This window comes from Gekko japonicus, unplaced genomic scaffold (assembly GCF_001447785.1).
Source record: "Gekko japonicus isolate JY-2015 unplaced genomic scaffold, Gekko_japonicus_V1.1 scaffold458, whole genome shotgun sequence".
NCBI lineage: Eukaryota > Metazoa > Chordata > Lepidosauria > Squamata > Gekkonidae > Gekko > Gekko japonicus.
Window position 1 is genome coordinate 115276 of NW_015176465.1, and position 22109 is coordinate 137384.

A 22109-nucleotide genomic window follows, 5' to 3' on the forward strand; every position below is an offset into this window, starting at 1 on the left:
TGTGTGTCTTTTTTGCTTTCAGAGCAGGTCTTGTGATGAAAGGCAAAATACCTTCGTATATTCTACTTTTCCTATAGCAGCTATCACTTCACAGCAGAACAGAGACTCAGCACTGAAATATTGAATTCTGTACACCGAAAACACACACTTACAACTGAAGTGACTTAAGGAAGCTAGTTGGTTCTGTGCAACTTGCATACTTTATTTTGCTTGCAGATTTTGCAAAAAATTAGCTTCAACATTGCTCTACAATCCTGTCATTAGAAAGGACCCGAAAATATTCTAGTGTTAGCCCCCTAACTGAAGACTATAGCTTAAATCTAGTGATGTAACCTTAGTGCTGTTTCGCTTGCACAGTATCTTATGCAACACCTAGTGCATTCATCCCTATATATTATAGTGCCTGGAAGTCAGTTGTGTAAAATCTTCCACACACATAAATGCAAGTGAGAATACAATAACTTTGAGTCAACACAAGTGGCTACTGCATGCGCTGTCTTACCTTTCCACTTGTACAAGAATTCTGGTGCAAGCAGAAACTTTGCACTGGTTCCTAGCGGAATGTTGAATTTCCTACTTATCTACTTCCATAAGAACATAAGAGACGCCAATGTTGGATCAGGCCAATTCCCTTTTGATAAGCATATGGAGCAGAGGTCCATCAGTGGCTATTAGCCACAAGGTATAGATAGGGACTCTGGGGCAAGTGATGCTCTGTTTTCTTGGTGCTTGGGTCCTTCTGTTCCTTAGGGCTTCTAATGTCCTGGCCCCACTCATGGACCTCCTGAGGGCACCTGGTGTTTTTGGCCACTGTGTGACACAAGAGTGTTGGACTGGATGGGCCATTGGCCTGATCCAACATTGGCGACTCTTATGTTATTATGTTCCCTACTTGAGGTCCAGTTTGGTGTAGTGATTCAGAGCGCGGACTTTTCTGGGAGAACCGGGTTTGAGTCCCTGCTCCTCCACTTGCAGCTTCTGGGTGACCTTGGGCAAGCCATAGTTCTGTCAGAGCTGTTCTCTCAAGGACAGCTCTGGAAAGAGCCCCGCCTACTTCACAGGGTGTCTGTTGTGGGGAGGGGAAGGGAAAGGCGTTTGTAAGCTGCTCTGAGACTTCCAAGTGAAGGGCGGGGTATAAACCCGATCTCTTCTTCTTCTCTTCAGGTTTACTCATACCACCAGTTTTATAGCATGCTGTAGGCAAGTGCCTCTTCCCAAGAGTCTTGCCACAGTTAAAGGACTGTCAAGTGAGGGAGTGAGCTCCCGTCTCTAGTTCCAGCTCCTGCCAACCTAGCAGTTCGAAAGCAAGAAATTGCAAGTAGATGAATAGGGACCACTTCGGTGGGAAGGTCACAGCGTTCCGTGCGCCTCTGTGTTTAGTCATACCGGCCACATGACCACGGAGACGTCTTCGGACAGCGCTGGCTCTTCGGCTTGGAAACGGAGATGAGCACCGCAACCCTAGAGTCGGATTTGACTGGCTTTCGAGACAGGGAAACCTTTACCTTTACTTTTTACAAGTGAGGAACTCCTCATGGGTCAGATAAGCTGTCAGGATAAGCTTTGATCAGCATCACAGGTCTGCTGTGTGTCTGACTGCTGAGCATTACACAACTCGTCCACTGAGCTTCCCTAACAAAACAAGCTCGGAGGGCCACTCAATATGTAAGTGTGTGTAATGTAGGAAAAATCTTTTACAAATTATGTATACTACGCAAGAATAGAACCAGTTTCTGCCACTGGCAAGGACTTCTCTAATGTGAGTAGTGCCGCAAAACGGACATTTGTGTGTGACTTTAACACAGAAGTAGCTTTTCCAGCAAAGAGGTAGAATGTCACTGGCAGAGCGCCCCGGTGACTAATGGTGGGTGTGGAAGCAGTCGACTCCTGTGCTGGGAGAACTGGTGTCCTGCTGTGTCTCAGAGTACGAAACAGGGAATTGGGCTCTGTGCTTCAGGCTAGGCTCATTAGCAATGCTCCCTCTAAGCTGTGGAGTCTTGTGAGCAAAAATTCTACTTTGTGAGCCACTGGCATTCAAGTGGTGAGCGAGCGATTTGGCTCCTGCATAAATCAGTTTGCTCTGGAGCTGTCCCTCCTGAGCTGAGACAAAAATGTGTGAGCCGGAGGCTAGAAAACTGTGAGCTAGCTCACACTCACTCAGCTGAGAGGGAACACTGCTCATTAGCTGACCTTATGTGGGTATTATTATTATTTATCACATTTATATCGTGCTCCCTCTCCCCCAAATGGGACTCAGGGTGGCTAACAGGCATATAAAATACACCCGATAAAAACACTACAAGAAGTACAATAAATAAACTTTAAAAATATAAAACTATTAAAAATCCCCACTGAAATCTGTCTGTCCACTATCATTCTTCCCCCCTCTTCGATGTCTGCTATCTAATGATAACAATAGAGAGCTCTTGCTAGGGTTATGGGTCAGTCATAAGTTCTTTCTTGAGAGCCAGTTTGGTGTCGTGGCTAAGTTGGTGTCTCTCTCTCAAAAAGTAACCTGAACTAAATGCAAGCAAGTGACCTCGCAAAGCAAAATTTATCACCCTCGGGAAATCATGAGCCACTGCTACTTTTCTTTGCAAGGCATCCACTTCCCTCTGTCACCATGAGACACAAAGTAGCGTGTCTGTTACGGCTGGACATTGGGGGGCCCGGACCAGCAAGTTGCCCTAGATAGGTTCACTCATCTACCTGGCTGACTAATCTGGGAGAACCGGGTTTGATTCCCCACTCCTCCACTTGCACCTGGCTGGATGACCTTGGGCAAGCCATAGTTCTGATAAGAGCTCTTCTCGAAAAAGAGCAGTTTCTGTCAGAGCTCTCTCAGCCCCACCTACCTCACAGGGGGTCTGTTGTGGGGAGGGGAAGGGAAAGGAGCTTGTGAGCTGCTCTGAGACTCCTTTGGTAGTGAAGGGCGGGGTGTAAATCCAATCTCTTCTTCTTTCAGAGCTGCTCTCTCAAGGGCAGTTCTCAGAGCTCTCTCAGGCCCGCCTACTTCACAGGGTGTCTGTTGTGGGGAGGGGAAAGGAAAGGAGTTTGTAAGCTGTTCTGAGACACCTTTGGGTAGTGAAGGACGGGGTGTAAATCCAATCTCTTGTCTTCTTCTTTCAGAGCTGTTCTCTCAAGGGCAGTTCTTGAAAGAGCTCTCAGCCCCGCCTACCTCACAGGGTGTCTGTTGTGGGGAGGGGAAGGGAAAGGAGTTTGTGAGCCGCTCTGAGACTCCTTCAGGGTAGTGAAGGGCGGGGTACAAATCCAATCTCCTTCTTCACTTTGAGCACTATAAACTGCTTTATAAATACATAGATGGGGCACGTCCTTTTCCTTCTTATGAATTGCAGTATATATACCCTTCCTTCTCCTTTCCCTCCTTTTCTTTGTGTAGCGTAATGTAATAATTACAGTAACCTGAAATTGCATATAATATTTAGTAGCATTATTTGCCCATGTTTCAGTGCTCTTTTTCAAGTATCAGTTGATGCAGGATTCAGAAACCATTTTTGAGGCATTCTTTTTTTATATAAATAACTGCAGCTAGTTATTACGATAAGCAAAATAATAATAATTGATTGAGTTCTGTATATGTACTTTTCTTCCAGGCCACCACCAACTAAAAAAATGAAGCTTTTTGGTTTTAAAGAAGATCCATTTGTATTTCTTTCCGAAGACGACCCATTATTTTCACCTATTCAGTAAGATGCGCTCTTTCCTCATATCTTCCTAATGGAATCCATTAGAACTCCCAGTGCTCTGTGTGTGAATTAGTGCAGTTCCAGTTGCTTTACACCTTTTGATAATAAAAAAAGTACACATGTAGAGCTTTTAATGCTTCATAATAGCCAGGTTTAAAATGAAGCATGAACAAATGCTCACTGTTGGCGGTGGGGACACTTTTAGCAGTAGAACTGAATATAGATTAGTATTATTAAAACAAATATATATTATTAAAATCAACAGAGTGAAGAGTAAGAAAAACTACTTAAAAATAAAGTAATTTTACGTATCTGTTTCTAAAATGCAAATACAAAATTCTGTTTAAAATTATTAGATGTTGAATGCCTTGCAAACTACTGTTTCTAGAGCTTTTTATGCACTGGATCCTTCATTCCCGAGGATGAATTTGTTAACTCGCACTCAGGAAGGAAAGAAGAAGCAGCTCTACATGGTTTCCAAGGAGATAAGGGACGTACTATTAAACAACAGCGAGAAACTGAAGGTTTGACTTGTACTTTTGCTTTCAGTGTGGGAGCCCATCTGTGCTACAGTCCTGCGGGGATTACTGTTCTGTCCATAGCAGAAAGCACCATCTTTGACTGGGGCGGGGGAGCTGCACAGCTTTCCCTATCTGTTTTAGTACCAGCAAGGAGTGTAGTGACTGGCTTCTTCCAAAAGAAGACATACAGCATTGACACAATAGGAGAGAGTGGTACTTTGAAAATGCAGGATTGTGCAGAGGATTCCTCTGGTCTGATCCCTGTTGCTGTTCTGTGCTGGGGGAGGGGGTGGGTTCTTCCTAGTTTTTTAACACAAGGAAGGTCTTCCCACGGGCCCTTCTTGCAGCACTCAGTGGCCCTTTGTAAATAACCGAGAGACTCTTCTTTTTCAGCTGTGCTGGCAAAAATCAGCAGTGAGCTCTTTAGCAACTTCTTGAAGGATTTTCTCTCTCTCAAAAAGTAACCTGAACTAAATGCAAGCAAGTGACCTCTCAAAGCAAAATTTATCACCCTTGGGAAATCATGAGCTGCTGCTACTTTTCTTTGCAAGGCATCCGCTTTCCCCTGTCACCATGAGACACAATAGTAGCGCGTCTGTTACGGCTGGACATTGGGGGGCCCGGACCAGCAAGTTGCCCTAGATAGGTTCACTCATCTACCTGTAGGGCTGACTTTTGACTCCTGTTCTCTGCACCTGGCTTTCATGTTCTAATTCTATTCATTGAGCCTGCCCGCTAAAGAAAATAGAGGGTTTTTTTCCTTCTCACCCTTTGCTTCTGGTTGAGGTTTTGTGGAGTAGGGCAGTGCGTATGTGTGGCAAAGAAGTAGCACATTGAAGCAGAAACAGCCCCAGAAAGATGACTGGCTGCCTTGTGTTGGAGTCCGGCCAGCGCCTAGCCTGCATAAAAGCCAGTCATGGCTGCAGATGGGGAAAGAGGTCCTTTTCGGAAGTTTTTTTGCAATATGTCATCTAAAATGAAAGATTGGGAAAAGATTGAAGGTCAAAGAAGACGGGGACGGCAAAGGATAAGAGGGTTAGACAGTGTCATAGATGCAACGAACATGAAATTGAGCCAACTTCAGAGGACGGCGGAAGACAGGAAGGCCTGGCATGATCTGGTCCATGGGGTCGCGAAGAGTCGGACTCGACTGTGCGACTGAACAACAACAACATCTAAAATAAGGAATTGTATAGTGTTCTTAAAGTACTACCAATAATAGGGTAAATATTTAAGAAATGAACACTGCAATCTCTGAGGAGGTATGAAAGTTCTGTTCATTTTTAAACCAACACGTTCAAAGGGTTGCAGCAAACAGTTGAGATATGCACGTTTAGTTAGAACTGACCTCAATGGTAATAGTAAATTTAAATCGGCCTCTTTTAGTGAGTGATTGAAAGCAAGGTGAGCCTTGTTTTCCTTCCACCCTTTCCCCCCCTTGGAACTCCTGGTGTTCACGCCAGGTGAGGATGGCTGCGAGTGTCGTGTTTTGCTCCTTTCCCAGAGTTGGCTGCATTTGCCCTCAGGGTCTTTAAACCCTGGTGGAGCTCCTGTTCCTGCTTGCGCTTACGAAGGTGAGAACAGCCGCGCTTGCTTGCCGCCTGGGGTTCTGTTTGAGCCCCTTGACCTTGGGTGCTCTTCCGGTGTCGGGGCAGATTAGGCATTCAAAATTCATTAAATGTCTTTTGGGGTAAACAGGCTGTGCCCTTCTGTGCATTTAATCAATTTCGGATAAACCGTTGGAACACTTTAGACGTGTTAAAATGTGTTTTACCCATTTTCAGGTGATCAACACGGGAATCAAAGTGTGGTGCCGCAATAGCGATGGCGAACAGTTTGGCTGTGCCTTCCGATTAGCGCAAGAGGTAATGGTGATGCAGTTGTTTCTGTAGTGCAGAGGTTCCCTGTAATGATTCCTTGTTTGATATGTGTCTGTGTCTCTTTAAAAGTTTGGTTGCATGACTGTATGATAGTCTAGAGTGGTTGAAACAGGCAAGTGGTGTGATTGGTGATTGACAGAGAGGGGGAGGGAAGAATGTGTATGTCTGTCAGAAGTGACAGTTGGAGGTTTGAGAGTTGATAAGACAGTTGTTAAGTTCTGTGTATGAGAGGAGGGAGACACATCCCTGTGTGGGATAAGTTAGTTTGTTCGTTCTGAAGTCTGTGAGAAACAGTCTGTGTGTGATTAAGAGTTAAGAACAGCTGAGGTTGTTCTGAGAGAATAGTAAAAATGTAAATGAAAGTAATTGAAGACAAAGTTTAAGAAAGGCTGTATGTCCTGGAGAGAAACAGTGAACTTACATTACCTTGAGTTAAAGTTACAAAGTTACATACCTGAAATATCCCTAGCAGAAAGGGAGCAGATCTTATGTGAGACACAAAGCAAGTGTTAAAATATTCACAGTACCGGTTACCTTGTTATACTCTTTTATTTACAAATTATTTCAATAAATCTACTTTTATTCAAGTCTGCCAGCTCTGAAAGAAATTATTCCTCAGGAAACACATAGACCCTCATGAAAACCTAAACCCTCGACCTACCTACCCAGAAATAGAAAAGGCATAAAGGTTTGGAAATCCTTTTAAAATTTCCTGGTGGCAGCCGGAATACCCAGTAGAACAAAAACCTAAAGAACATTTTAAAATGAAACCAGGCCTCCCCAGATAAGGGGTCGTCACATTCCCGAACTTAATTGGCCTACCGCCCCCGTTTCAGAAAGAAAATTACTCCGCCCCCCTCCCCTGGAAATCTGCCTTCAAGAAGAGGACAAAAAGATGCCGTTTGTGGGTCTGCGCCTGGATCGTTCCAGCCCACCCGGATTGTGTCAGCGCCCCCCAGGGGGCGGTATTGCCCACTTTGGGAACCAGTGCTTGGTCGTGTGTAAGGGTCAGAGTGCTGAGTTAGGGCCAGGGAGGACGAGGCTTCAGAATCCCCCCCTCCCCCCGCAGCTGTGAAGCCTGCTGAGCGACTTGGACCACTGCTGTCTCCTCTCAACCTGACTTCCTTGGGGGGGGTAATATTGAGGATGGGGGGAGGGAACCATGAGCTCCTCAGAGGGCGCCTGGGGAAAAAAACCAAGAGCACTCTAATACAGTCCCTTCCGGCATTAATTTAAAGCCAGATGATTATTTTTTGCGTGGTTTTTTTGGCATCGTCAGATTGCCAACTCTGTTTAGGTTGGGAAGCAAGGATGGTCGTTAAAGACTTGCTGTGTTTGACTTCCAGGGAATATATACGCTGTACCCTTTTATCAATGCAAGGATTGTTACCATCAGCTTGGGAGATGTTAAAGTGCTGCTCACAGAAGAAAACCCCTTCTTGCATAAACTCAGCAGTGAGGTTCAGAGTCAAGTCAAGGAAATGGGTGAGTCTTTGCTGCTTTGGACTGTAATGTCAGGGGAGGCGTCAGGCAGGCCTGGCCTCTTCAGGTAGCTGAAGCTTTATTTGCAGTTTTCACCGCTGCATGTCCCGCAGCCAGTAAAGCAGCGTTTGCCTCCTGTAGGAGGAGAAGGCAGCCCTGGGAACGACAGAGATCTTGGGTTGATTCCACAGCTGGGGGCTTCGGTTCTGGCGCTTTCCTTTTCTGTAGTCAGCAACAATTAAAACAGAACTTAATATTTTGGTTCAGTGAGAAACCTGCCGCTGCTTGAAGCTTGTTCTTTTTTGTTTTTATAGCCAACTGAGTTACTTCCAGTTTTTCCCCATGGCTGGCTACAGCATTCATAGAACCATAAAATCACAGAGTTGCCAGGGGCCATACAGGAATCTAGTCCAACCCCCTGCTCAATGCAGGATCAGCCTAGAGCAGTGATGGCGAACCTTTTAGAGACCGAGTGCCCAAACTGCGACCCAAAACCCACTTATTTATCGCAAAGTGCCAACACGGCAATTTAACCTGAATACTGAGGTTTTACTTTAGAAAAAACAACTCATACATTAACTTAAGATGTTCCAAACAAAGAACGAAAAGCAATCCCAAATGCTTTCATTTACTTAAAATTATTTGGCAGAGAATTCCACACTTTAATGACGGTCTGGACCTGGCTGGGGCGATGGCATGCGTGCCCACTGAGAGGGCGGTGAGTGCCGCCTCTGGCACCCGTGCCATAGGTTCGCCACCACTGGCCTAGAGCATCCCTGACAAGGGTTTGTCCAGCTGCTGCTTCAAGACTGCCACGGAGGGGGAGCTCACCCCCTCCCGAGGCAGCCCATTCCGCTGTTGCACAACAAGTTTTTCCTTCCTGACCTTAATTTTGAGTCCTCTCCTCTGCTGCCAACTGGAACAGCCCCCTGCCCTCCTCTAAGTGACAGCCCTTCAGATACTTCAAGAGAGCCATCATGTCCCCCCTCAACCTCCTCTTCCCCAGACTGAACATTCCCAGGTCCCTCAGCCTTTATGTCGAGGGAGGGAATTGTTGCTTTCTTCTCTTGGGAGCCAAACCCATTGTTCTTTTCTTAATGATTGCAATTTTGTGAGTGGTTGTGTCCAAAAAGTGATAATTAAAGGTTGGTTGATGAATGTGAAGCCTGGTAGAAAAAGAGAAGTTCCAGGAAGTAGATACCGTATTTTTCGGACCATAAGACGCACCTGACCATAAGACGCACCTAGTTTTTAGAGGAGGAAAACGGAAAAAAATATTCTGAACCCTGGGGCTGTCATTCCAGTTCCTGAAAGGGTTAAAGGGCTCAAGGCCAAACAAGATGTCCCAGGCAGCCTACAAGGAAAAAAATCAGAGTCTCCCATCAAAGCTTCCAAATGTTTCAAGGGCTGTGTTAGAGAGAAGCCCAGACCCCCCCAGCACTGTGCTTCAGAACAGACCAGCTGCTTCCTATGAACCCCTGGGGCAAAAGAGGTAGCATGAATCCCAACATCTAGACCCACAAGCAAACAGTGATTTCCTGCCCCTAGTTCCAAAGGAGAGAAATTCGCAGCTTTCCAGGAAGAAGGCACAAGTCATTCAATGCACTCAAAAGATAGAGAAGTTTGCTTTTAGGCTGTTCAAAGAGCAGCAAACAAATCTCCGGAGACAAGGCAGAGAGCCACAGATCCTCAGCACACCCATCTGTTAAAAAGGAGCTTGAACTTACATTTAGCTGTGAGGCAGGAGTCTCTGTCAGCAGTGCAGCCCCGGGCGGCCGGATCCAGGCATGTCCAACAGTATTCGCTCGATAAGACGCACACACTTTCCCCCCCACTTTTTTTTGGGGGGGAAAGTGCGTCTTATGGTCCGAAAAATACGGTAAGTTGGCAGCTGAAGGAAAAGAGGAAAATTTAAAGACGCAGTAGCCCCGGGAAAGCTCAATGGGTACTTTGACAATTCCAGCCTAAAGCACCCTAGTATGGAAGCAGTCTAAATTATGAGACAGTGTATGTATTCAGCTGGGTTCAGGACACCTCTGCTTATCACTTTATAACTGCTGTCAAAGCCTGTTCTGGGATAACGAAGCAAGAGTTTTTAGATCTCACATGGTGTAGATTTCAAGAATCTGGTGGCTCCTTTTTAGAAATCCAGCAGTAGTTAAGATTATTCAAAATGTCACCGTAATAAGTAGATCAGTGCGAAATGGTTGATGCAAAATGATTAGACTTGCATTTTGCAGCCGTCCTGTAACGTTTCGTTCTTTCGTTGCAGCTATGGGGAGCATAGTACTGAAATATGAACCAGACCCCAAGTAAGTAATCTCAGTATATGAAGTCTCTTTGAGTACATTATGTATTTAAAGCTTTCACAGCTCTTCTGCTCAGAAGAGGAGTTGTGCTAAAGATTAATCTGTTCCTGACGCTGCAAACCGGGAGGTCTGTGGTTCAGCACGTTTCCGTGGTCATCTGGCCACCATGACTAAACACCAAAGCGCACGGAACACTGTTACCTTCCCACCAAAAAATTGCAAGTAGATAAATAGGTATCTTCCCACCAAAGCGGTACCTATTTATCTACTTGCAATTTTTTGGTGGGAAGGTAACAGTGTTCCGTGCGCTTTGGTGTTTAGTCATGGTGGCCAGATGACCACGGAAACGTCTTCGGACAGCGCTGGCTCTTCGGCTTTGAAACGGAGATGAGCACCACCCCCTAGAGTCAGACTGAACTGGCTTTCAAGCAAGGGAAACCTTTGCCTTTACTTTTTTACTAACACTTATGCTTTGATTCAGTTCTGTTTTTAGACTTCTGGCCGGTTCTACAACCCAAATCCTATTGTTTATTGGATGTTTATTGGATGTCCCATCTTGTTGGTTTTATTGGCTCACTCTGCATAATCCACCTTGAGTCCAAGTGAGGAAGGCAGGCTGTAAATTGCATAGATAAATTTAAGTTCCAGTGGCTTAAATCCTCTCCTCCTGAAATCGGCGGTAACTCGGGCTTCCAGCTGCTCCCTCCGCGTGCCCTGGGTTTTCTTCCCTTCTCTCCTCCCACTCCCTTCATAAAAGGTGTGGTGGCCACATCTCAAAAGCCCCTTGTGTCTTCAGGAAACAGGTAGAAATGAGGAGTCTGTTAATCTTAATTTGAACTTGAAGTAGCTGTACCATAACTTGTTCTTCTCACTACAGTTTTGGGGGCAAATTTGAAACATTCTTCTCCTAGGGAAATGTAGCTCTCGTTTTTCTTTAAAACTGAAGTTCTGAGCACTCTTTCTGGGAGGCAGGTCCTCCGAAAGCCGGGAGGGCTCGAGATCAGGCCGCTGAGGACCCCCGGGGATGTCCCTTTGGACTTGGAGGCCGCGCCGCGGAGCTGCAGTTTGTGTGATCTGCTCCTCTTTTGCCAAAGTTGCAAGCTTTGACAATTCAGCCATAAACAGCAGGGTCTTGCCTGCTCTTGCTTCCTGACTAGGACTCTCCGAATGGCCGGGGAAGAAGATTGTTGCATACCTGGCAGGCTGCAGTACATGGCCAGTGCATGATGCTCAGAGCAGTGGGCTGCAAGTTGTGTCGGCCTGCTGCAGAGTGAGAGTGGTGGTGGGGAGTCTTGGTCTTTTCATAAATGGCTGGAGGGAAAGGGCCAGTGATCATTTCGGAATGTCATGCCGCACTGTGGCCATCCACTGTCTCCTAGCCGCCTTCCTGTGGGGGTCTGTAGTAACGGCCGGCCGTCTACCCACCGTTTCTGCACATCGAGTGGACTTGAAATGCATTCTGGATTGGAGGCCAAGCCCAGGGGAAGCGGCTGCTTGCTGCCCTTCTTTCAGGCGGCTGCTTTTTGGGTCCTCCACAGTACCGGAGTTTTGTAGAATTGCCTAGTCAAAAAAGGTTATGCTTCCATTCCGCTTGGCTCATCCAGTTCCTCTATTACGATCCAAGACCCTCCAGCGGCTTTGTGTCTTAGAATTTTCCCCCCAACTTGAGCTGAAATTTTGATTTGGGATCTTCTGCATGGCAGTGTTTAAAAACAGTTAAACAAGTATAAAGCCAACAGTTGTGATTGTCTGACCCACAATCATACAGTCATAAGACTTATAAAGAATGCTGTTTATGTATTGCAATCTAAAGCACTGTAACATGATACACAACGTCGTCTCTGGATTACATAACAACGTTTCAAAAAATGAATCTTCTTCAGGAGATATTATAGTGGTGCCGAAGCTCTCAGTTTCATAAATGTTAGACAACAAGTCTTAAGAATATTAAATTCTTAATATTTAATAATATTTAATAAGTGGCAGCAGCAGAAAACATGGCGGCGGCTGGCGAGTCAAGTGAGCGAGCGGAGGCTGGGCCGGCAAGCGCGGAGGCGGGGCGACTCAGCAGGCCGGAGCTTATTGGACAGAGGCCGGCAGCGAGCACATGTGGACGTGCGCTTGGCCCAGGCCCGAAGGAGTCGCAACGACCGATGGAAGACCTGCGCCAGAAGGATGTCGTCGCCAGACTGGGAAAAGATCTCCCGCAGATAACAACGAAGACTCGCTAGAGGGTGCCTGTTAGGCTAGTCACTCCCCATTGTATGTATGTGGCCCTAGGTAAGGATTGGTATTAACTGAACATGTAAACCGCTCAGAGCCCTTAGGGGGTGAGCGGTACATAAATTGAAGGAAATAAATAAATTCAGATAGGACGCTGATCTCAATTAACATTCAGGCTCAAAATATGCTACTATGTTTCTACTGGATCCCGGTGTCCTATCTGAATTTAATATTCTTAAGACTTGTTGTCTAACATTTATGAAACTGAGAGCTTTGGCACCACTATAATATCTCCTGAAGAAGATTCATTTTTTGAAACGTTGTTATGTAATCCAGAGACGACGTTGTGTATCATGTTGTAGTGCTTTAGATTGCAATACATAAACAGCATTCTTTATAAGTCTTATGACTGTTTGATTATGGGTCAGACAATCACGACTGTTGGCTTTATACTTGTTTAACTGATTGGGTCGTGTGTGTCCAGATTTTTTTTAGTGTTTAAAAACAACCAGCTGCGGTGTACAAAACCACTAATGCGGAAGCCGAATTGGTACTTCATTGACAGTCAGAGCCGTAGCATGCTAAAACTGTTTATATCTTTAAATAGATTTTCAGGTTTTGTTAATTTTCTTTCCATGCTAACAGTCTGTCTGTCTGTAGTCAGCCAGAAACCCTTCAGTGTTCGATCGTGCTTTGTGGCTGGCTTGGCAAGACTTCCATCCGTGCGTTTGTGCCCAAAAACGAGAGGCTGCACTACCTCAGGATGATGGGGGTGGAGGTGTTCAGAGCAAAGAGGAAAGAAGACGGAGAAGGCAAGGCGGAAGTGGTGGGAGCGACCGAGCAGGAGGCGGAGGAGGACTTGGGGTGCGAAACCAAGGGGTCTGCCCAAATGGAAGAGCAACTGAATGGCCAGCCGGCACAAGAGTCTATCAAACCCACTGAAGCAGAGTTGGAAAATAACGCGGGAGGTCACCTTTCTTCCAGCGACAGAAGTGAGACCACCCAAAATTTGGAAAGCCAAGACAGTGCTAATCTTAGTGATATACAAGGCTAAAGAAATGACGTCCGGACAGGGACTGTGCATCATTTTGGATATTCACACTGATGCCAGGAACCTGGAAGCAGATTTTATTAAAAGGCTTTTCGGTTTCTTGGGGAAATGTGCTATGGGAGCAATTTTACGAATGTTCCATCCTGTTTTAAGATATTCTTTTCCGTCTTTGTCTTGTTTTCACATATAAACGCCATGAGGGATAATTATGTTTAGTCTGTTGCTGGCAATGGACTTTGGGCCATTCAAATTACTCCTGTCAGTTTCAAGGTTAAATAAACTATTCCTATGTGGATATAATTTGTAAAACTCGGCTCTGAATCTGCTTTGTCGTTTAAGAAGGATTCTGTCTGTCACACTTCTCATTCCTTTGTGTTTGCATTGCTTTTACTTCTTTCAAACTATTTCACAACATGAAAATGATCAGATAACCTGATATTGAGTGTGTAGGACCTTACTCAGGGCTCTTTTTGTAGAAAAAGCCCAGCAGGAGCTCATTAGCATAATAGGCCACACCCAACAGCAGGAACGCATTAGCCTATTGGGCCACACCCCTGACAGCACAGCTCATTAGCACATTAGGCCGCACCCCCATGTTACCAGAAGTGTGGTTATCCAGCCACACCCACCTTTTGCTTGTTATTCTGTTTACCTTATTTGTTGTCAAAACCCAGGGCTTTTTTGTAGCAGGAACTCCTTTGCATGTTAGGCCACACACCCCTAATGTAGCCAATCCTGATGAGTTTCTGCTGTTGGGTGTGGCCTATTATGCTAATGAGTTCCTGCTGGGCGTGGCCAACTTGGGAGCCAGCTGGAACACCGTTCTTGTGCGTTCCTGCCCAAAAATAGCCCTGCATTTGATCTTATTACACATTTGGTTGTATCTTGTGGTGCAGTCTCTAATTTATAATCCCTGTCCCTGTATTAACAATAATGGTTCCTGGTCTCTCTTGTTTGGGCAGCGGAGTTCACGTCTGCAGCACTGGCGGAGAATCAGTTAATAGAAATATCATTTATAGTAGTAAGAGGGGCTGGGTGAACATAAGAACATAAGAGACGCCAATGTTGGATCAGGCCAAAGGCCCATCCAGTCCAACACTCTGTGTCACACAGTGGCCAAAAATACCAGGGACCATCAGGAGGTCCAGCAGTGGGGCTAGGACATTAGAAGCCCTCCCACTGTTGCCCCCCCCAAGCACCAAGAAGACAGAGCATCCTTTGCCCCAGAGCCCCTATCTATACCTTGTGGCTAATAGTCACTGATGGACCTCTGCTCCATATGCCTATCTAATTCCCTTTTGAAGCCGTCCATGCGTGTCGCCACCACCACCTCCTGTGGTGTTTGGATTTTTAGCATTGGCCAATTTTTTATTAAACTACTACTACGTTGTGGGCTTTTACATTTTTTTTTTTTTTTTGCATCTGTTGGTGCAAGTCCACTAATTCAAGTTACAGATGTACTCTTACGAGGACCTGGGTATGATCAGGAAACAACATTATCTATTTTTGTCTCAAAGTGAAAAGAACAAATCCCTCGGGTTATATTGATTTCTGTTTCGTGTGTGTATCTGGGAGGGGCAGTCCCCTGGCAGAGGGCATATTTTGCATGCAAGGGGGTTCAGTCACTGAAATTGCCAGTGAAAAGGCTCAAGGAGCAGGACTAAAAAAAGATCTTCCTCTGTGGAGAGCTTGTTGTTTGCGCGGCTTTTAATTTCCAGCATGAAATTCAAGTCCCTGACGCCTGTGTTCTCCACATGATTAGCTGTGATTTGAAGAAATTTTGTTAGCCGATCAAGTGGCATCTTGAATTTTGGTAGTTCTGTAGTGTGATCTCTTGAGTGGTCTTTCAAGGAATAATTGGCGTTCCCTTTGTAAGTACCTCAAGTCATGCCGTCGCTATGGAGTCGGGTTTTTCCCCCCCCTGCACTGCCACCCAAACGCCACACGTGGCCTATGTGGTTCTTCTGCAGGTGCGATGGTAGTGATGCCAAACTGTCAACGTGTCGGGCCAGGCCAAGGGGTTTGCGTCACACCTCCAGGTTGCTTACAGAGATCCCTTGCTGGAAAAGGAAATGGGCTGCCATTATTTGGTTTTACTCCTGACTGGTCAGCAAGATGCTCATTTGCGGTCATGCTGACAGATTCCACAATTGCTAAGAGTGCAGAGTTCACTCAGAGTTCTGCAGTAGAGGTGGTCTGGAAGCAGGAAGGCTTAGGCTAGTCTGCTGGAGAGAAAGAACCCGTTCCAGGTTCCGGGTCCCTGCTCCTCTCCGGCCCACTGACATCCCCACCTGCATGTGTTTCCTTCCTTCCTCCTCCATTTGGGAACCGTGCTGAGTGTTGTGTGCAGAAAGGAAAACTGCCACTGTGCCTGCCGGAAGTGCCACCATTCCTTCTCTGGCAGAAAACCTGGGCCCTGGCGGCTGTCTCACCTCAGTGTATCCTGACACCTTCCCTGGCTTGCAGGGAAGACGCCTTCCAACAGTATAACAGAGGGACTGGCTGGCTTGTCTACCCGTCCCTGTCTCCTTGGGGCGAGAGCTGCGATCCCGAGGCCCTCGCAGAAGACAATGGAGATAACCGAGTAATGATTCTGTACATGCAGCGTAGGATTGAAGACTCAAAATCTACATCGGTAATAAATAGCTTGTTCTTTTGTTGTTGTTGTTGTTCAGTCGAGTCCGACTCTCCGCGACCCCGTGGACCAGATCACGCCAGGCCCTCCTGTCTTCCGCCGTCCTTTGAAGTTGGCTCAACTTCATGCTCGTTGCATCGATGACACTGTCTAACCATCTCATCCTTTGCCTTCTTTGACCTTCAATCTTTCCCAGCATCAGGGTCTTCTCTAGGGAGTGCTCCCTTCTCATCTTAGGAGGTGTCTTTTAGTTCAGTTCCCAACTTGGTTTGCTTTCTAAAGAGAGCCTGCAGATTCTGGACTGGGGATAGGACCGAGCAGAAGGAACATTCACGAGTAAAAAAAAAATCTGGCCCTATGTTCAGTGTATTTTACATCCCCCCTCAGCATTTTGACAAGATTCCAAATTACTTAGATCTTTCAAGCACACTAAATGGTGAAACTGAAAGCAAGCTGATTTACTTATTGAATAGATAGCTTGGAACGCAGAATTTGGTTTCCATTGACAGTATGTGCCGTGTTTGTGTAGCTAGCCTTTGGGTAGACAACTTCTCAGTTTCCATTCACAACACCCTTCCCCAGCAGCATTTGGCAGCATATGCAACTGGCGGTACATGGGCAGTCCCTGGCAGTCCCCCCCCGGAGTATGTTGATGCTGGCCCTGGATGGTAGACATGTTTCCGGGAAAGGTCCTGTGGCCACTGGCAACCAATCCCTGCATTGCACAGTTGCAGAACAGTTTGAGGTATGCTAAATCCTCGCAAGGCAACCAGGGGTAGCCCACAGATCTAAGTGAAACGGAGAGTCCTTAGTGTCAACATGTAGGGATTTCTTGGTAGACAAATCCATGTGGAAAAGAGTGTTTGAAAGCAGTCCTTACGTTTTGAAGCAAATGAAAAGTGGACTTTGGAGCTCACACGCCCACTAATATTAGAGCAGTGCATCTGAAATTCCCCCTTCAATGGTGCACGGATTTGATTTAAATTGCTTTAAATCACTAGGCCAGTAAGACTAGATTTAAATCATGGTTTTCTACATAAAGATATACATTATAGGTTTTCTCCTCCAGGGAAAGAATAATATGATAAACCTCCGGCTATACACACACACAGATCCAATGACTTGTGGAGTATTCGGCTCAAAAGGTTTCACTTTCATTTTTACTGCTTGCTCCTCCCTCCTTACACTTCTTGTGCGGATCTATTCCACCTCCAAGAACCTTCTAATCGTTGGACTTTTTGAAACTTAGCACTTAAGAGGTAAGGGGTTGATTCTGTGTGCCTACCTTTGCAAAGGAACAATGGGATTAAGGTCTTTTTCTCATTTTTGCTATGAAGAAGAGGCATATGATCTCTGCAGACACACATTCACAGTTCTGAGAGCAGCAAAACCAAGCATCTTTGGTAATATCCTCTAGATAGAAAAATAATCTTAACAGAAACCTCTGGAAGAGCGATGACATTGTGAATGGATTAGTGGAATTCATTTACCCAAAAATTTAAGCATTGGATGACTATACAGCCTCATATAATTAAAAACTAATCCTTATTTCATGATGAATAACCTGGAGTTATTTGAGCTGCGGTGGCTCAACTGGTTAAGACGCTGAACTGCAGGCTGTGGAAGGTCGGTAGTTCAGCAGTTCGAGGCCCGGGTGCCGCATGATGGAGTGAGCTCCCATCTCTAGTTCCAGCTCCTGCCAACCTAGCAGTTTGAAAGCAAGAAATTGCAAGTAGATAAATAGGTACCACTTTGGTGGGAAGGTAACAGCGTTCCGTGCACCTTGGTGTTTAGTCATGCCGGCCACATGGCCACGGAAACGTCTTCGGACAGCGCTGGCTCTTCGGCTTTGAAACGGAGATGAGCACCGCAACCCTAGAGTCGGATTCAACTGGCTTTCGAGCAAGGAAACCTTTACCTTTAACCTTTGGAGTATAATTTATCTTAACTTGTGGAGAACGTGTAGAGAGGGTGGCTACTTTTAAGTTTTTGGGAGTGATTATTGAGCAGAACTTGACCTGGAGCGCTAACACCACTGCTCTGGTGAAGAAGGCCCAGCAGAGGCTCTTTTTTCTCAGACATTTAAAGAAAAATAACTTGAGTGAGAAAATACTGATGTCTTTCTATCGTTGCTCAGTAGAGAGCATTTTAACATACTGCGTCTGTGCCTGGTTTGCCAGTTGTACGGCTGTGGATAGGAAAGCACTCCAGAGAGTTATCATCACAGCCCAGAAGATTATTGGCTGTCCTCTCCCATTCATGGAGGAATTGTATAGTTCTCGATGCTTGAAAAAAGCAAAGAACATTTTGCAGGATTTGTCACACCCTGAACACTCCCTGTTTGAACTGCTGCCTTCGGGTAGAAGATATAGGACAATTAAAACAAGGACAAACGGATTAAAAAACAGTTTTTATTCGAGAGCTATTATTGCTTTAAATGCTGTATGAATTGGAATTTGGGTGACATTGGTGGTTTAAGTTGCAATGTGAACCTTAAGGGAGTTATGGGATGGTTGTGAATGGTTGTGTGAGTATATATGAGTATGGTTGTAGATCACCGAATGATTGCATCTTAATTTCGTTGTACTATGTACAATGACAATAAAGTAGATTATTATTATTATTGTTGTTGTTGTTGTTGTTGTTATTATTAAAGAGAAAACTAGGAAGACTTTTCCTCAAAAAGCATTTTATTTCTTAAAAATCCAATTTAAATTTAAAAACCAGATTTTAATTATTTTTTTTTAAAAAAATCATTGACTTTTATCCACCCTGCCCAGGCCTCAGAATTCTCTGTGGTGTGCCAGGGTTCTTCACTGGAGTCAAACAGGAAAAGGTTTCCATGGAGGTTTTTTTCCCCTTTTGAATTCAAGGTAGCCCAGCAGGGGGCAGCAAAGGCATGATAGGAAAGCATTGTTTGGGAATGAGTGCTAGTAGGAGGTGGGTTTCTTCTAATTGCAGGGTGTCTCTGTTCAGAGAGCTCCAGTGGCCATGGTTGGCATGAAGGTCAGTGCCAGTTCCGGGTATTTTGTCACAGCAAGCAAGGTACCTCCGTTACTTGCGCTGCGATGCCATAAGGTAATGCCAGTTCCCCCCACGCTGCTGGTGGCCTGATTAAACTGAACTCCTGTGACACATCCATGTCCCCTGGCAGTCCAATTGGGTTGCTGGGTGGGGAACAGGCCCTGATGAAAGCTCCGGTGGAAACATAACATCGTGGAGGAGGAGAGGAGAACATCGCAAGCCGTGAGCTCAGAAAGAGGCCTGCCTGCATCCACACTCACCTTATGGCATGACAAGCTTTGGGATCAATTCGTCATGGCCAAAATCGCGGACCTGAACCGGGAGAATCTGTCACCCCTCTTAGGAATAAATATGAAATTCAGAAAATTCTGGTCGCCGGTGGTATACTATATGGAGAGACACAACATTTTCCCCATAAATCTAAATTATTATAGGTGGTTGTTCTTGTAACGTACTATCCGATCTAGTTAATCGCATAGTTATCGGTGCTTTTCTGAATATGGACGTACGGGGTCAGAGTAGCTAAGGCACATAGAGTAAGTCTCCCCATTAAACTTAATCCACTTGGTTAGTCTTTCCTATAGCACAGTTGGGTATGTTTACGTGCGTTATGTGGCCCCTAATTCTGATTATTGTTGTACAGGGTCAGAACGGTCATATGACAAATACCGTATATACTCGAGTATAAGCTGACCCGAGTATAAGCCGAGACTCCTAATTTTACAACAAAAAACTGGGAAAAAGTATTGACTCGAGTATAAGCCGAGGGTGGGAAATGCTGTGGCCTCCTGTCGTCGTCCGGAGTCTCGAGCCGCCCGCCGCCAGCACGCATAGCCGCCGCCGGAGACCTCCGCCTGCCTCGGCCCCCGCACAGTAATCTTTGTTCCCTGGATCTTTTAACAAGACCACGCTTGGTTCGTGGGCCATTTGACAATTACTGTGTTCACAACTCTTATATCCCTCTAAGGTACACCCTCATGTCGTTATTAGTGCATGTGTTATTCACTTGTCTGCTTTCTGTTGTATTAATTTGTAAAAGAATAAAAATTTTATTTAAAAAAAGAAAAAGAAAGATGCCTGCATTGCTGGTGCCTTTCCCATGCCATCGATGTATGGTGTTATACTGTTTCATAGCAAAACTTAACATGGTCTGTTGCCAAGGCGGTTTTATTTTGGAAAAGGCGAGAACCTTTGGTTGAAATTCTATCAAATCAAGAGTTCTGGGGACAGCCGGAAGGCCGGTGGCTGAGACGGCTTTTCAAGGATCTCGAGAGGGCGGTGTCATGAAATCGTCCTTGTCAGTGGTGACGCACAATCTCGTTTTCCACCCCACGGTGGTGGAAAGAAGCACAGGTTTGGCAGGCGTCTGCAGCACCAGTTCTCACTCCACCTCAGTCTGTGTTACGAATGTATGCCTTGGAGAGAGAGCAGGCGTGCACCGAAGACAAAGGATTTCCCCCCTTCCCTGCTATTACATACATTCTGCACGATGGAGCTCGATTTTCTAGTCTGTAGCTAATGTAATGCGACATCCTGGCATTTGATTGCATTTCACACCAGGAAGAGAAGCTGTCCAAGACCACCCTCTCCCCTCCCCTCCCCTCCCTGGCTTTATTTAGCAAAGCAATTTCTGCATGACGAAGGTCACGACAGTGTGTGGTGTCCGTCTGTCGTCCCCCCCCCCCTTTGTAACAGAACATCTATTTATAAATAACGATTTCTTACTTTGACAAGCCTTTATTGGCATACGTATATACATACAATAGGAGATCAGATTAAATATAGATCGGAAAATACAAATCCATATAGGGTAAACCTGGAGCTACGGCGCAGAAAAACAGCATGAAAGCAGAAAAACCTAATGGTTACTTATCAGAACATATAGCCATAGCACTAATAAGAAACCTTGCTACTATTTCGGTTATTTCCGTATCTTGATTATCAAGCAAAAACAGAACCTTAAAATCGTCAGGAATCTCTGGGAATTGAGCTAATATAGGATACAGGAGATCCTGGCAGGGCACCAGATAAAAGGGACATTGAAGGAGAACACGGGGGACAGTTTCAACACAGTCCTTCCTACAAGGGCAGCCCCTGCTGGAGTAGGGGATCCCCTGGAATCTGCCAGAAATAAGAGCAGAAGGAAGAACATTAAATCTGGCCAAGGAGATGGCTCTGCTCGAATTTGGATCTATGAGTTCATACAGATATACAGCTGGAAGATTTGCATTTGGAACAATCCCTAAATTTAGGGGAGAACAGGTTCTGTTGGCCAAGCTATAGAGAGTTTGCAACTCTGAGCCCAATAAACTAGAATTTATTTTTTAAAAAGCCTCCGGCTCAGAAAGCAAGAATAGAGATTCTAAGGATAAATTCAAGGAGCATATTTTGGCTTTGATGTGAGATAGCCAGCTAGAATTGGCAGATTCAGAAAGTAATGGAGCTAGGGAAACTCATTAGCATAACTCATTAGCATATGCCACACCCCCTGCCATCACCGGAAGTGTGTCATGAGGCCACACCCACCACTCAGTTAGTCTTAGTCTTAAAGGTTAGTCTTAAAGGTGCTATTTGTTAGTCTTACTATTTTGCAGCAACAGACTAACACAGCTAATTCCTCTGAATCTAAACCCACCACTCAGGCTCCACCCCCAAAATCTCCAAGGTATTGCCAACTCAGAGCTGGTGAGCCTATCTGATGGCACATGTGGGGGAAAACAAGCAAACCACCCATGTCAGGTAAAAAGGATAGAAGTTCAACACAATTTTATCTATTTTCAGTAACTGGTTTGTTGAGAGAAAAGCAACAACAAGCACATCAGTGAAGACCTAGTACCAGAGTGCCAAAAAGGAAAGCTGTTTGGTAATAGATGAAGTACAAAATATGTAGCTATTCACATTCCAGTTACCAGGAGTGTTCCCTCTAAGCTGAGTTAGTGTGAGCTAGCTCACAGCTTTTAAGCCTCTGGCTCACATATTTTTCTCTTCACTCAGGAAGGAGGGCTCCAGAGGCAAACTAACTGATGCAGTAGCCAAATCACTCGCTCACAGCTTTAATGCCAGTGGCTCACAAAGTAGAAATTTTGCTCACAAGACTCCACAGCTTAGAGGGAACATTGGTAGGCAATTCCAGGGAGAAAAAACAGCTATAAACCAAGACCAGCTATAAACCAAAACAGCTATAAACCAAGCATGGGGGCAGATGACCACATTGCTACGGAAAATACACAGAAAATCCAGGCATTTATAAGCGGTGGACCTGCAAGTCTGGCAGGAG

At 45.4% G+C, this 22109-nt stretch overlaps 1 protein-coding gene across 1 annotated transcript in view; it reads left to right on the forward strand.

Annotated features, from left to right (window-relative positions):
• NSUN2 (NOP2/Sun RNA methyltransferase family member 2) overlaps positions 1-13423 on the forward strand; it is a 45912-nt gene extending 32489 nt beyond the window's left edge. Inside the window, exons 13-18 of the mRNA XM_015427080.1 lie at positions 3615-3707; positions 4096-4231; positions 6013-6093; positions 7455-7593; positions 9863-9902; positions 12783-13423. Coding sequence (XP_015282566.1) covers positions 3615-3707; positions 4096-4231; positions 6013-6093; positions 7455-7593; positions 9863-9902; positions 12783-13176 — 883 coding nt within the window. The 3' untranslated portion in view covers positions 13177-13423. The remainder of the gene's footprint in view (positions 1-3614; positions 3708-4095; positions 4232-6012; positions 6094-7454; positions 7594-9862; positions 9903-12782) is intronic.
• The last annotated feature ends 8686 nt before the right edge of the window (positions 13424-22109 follow it).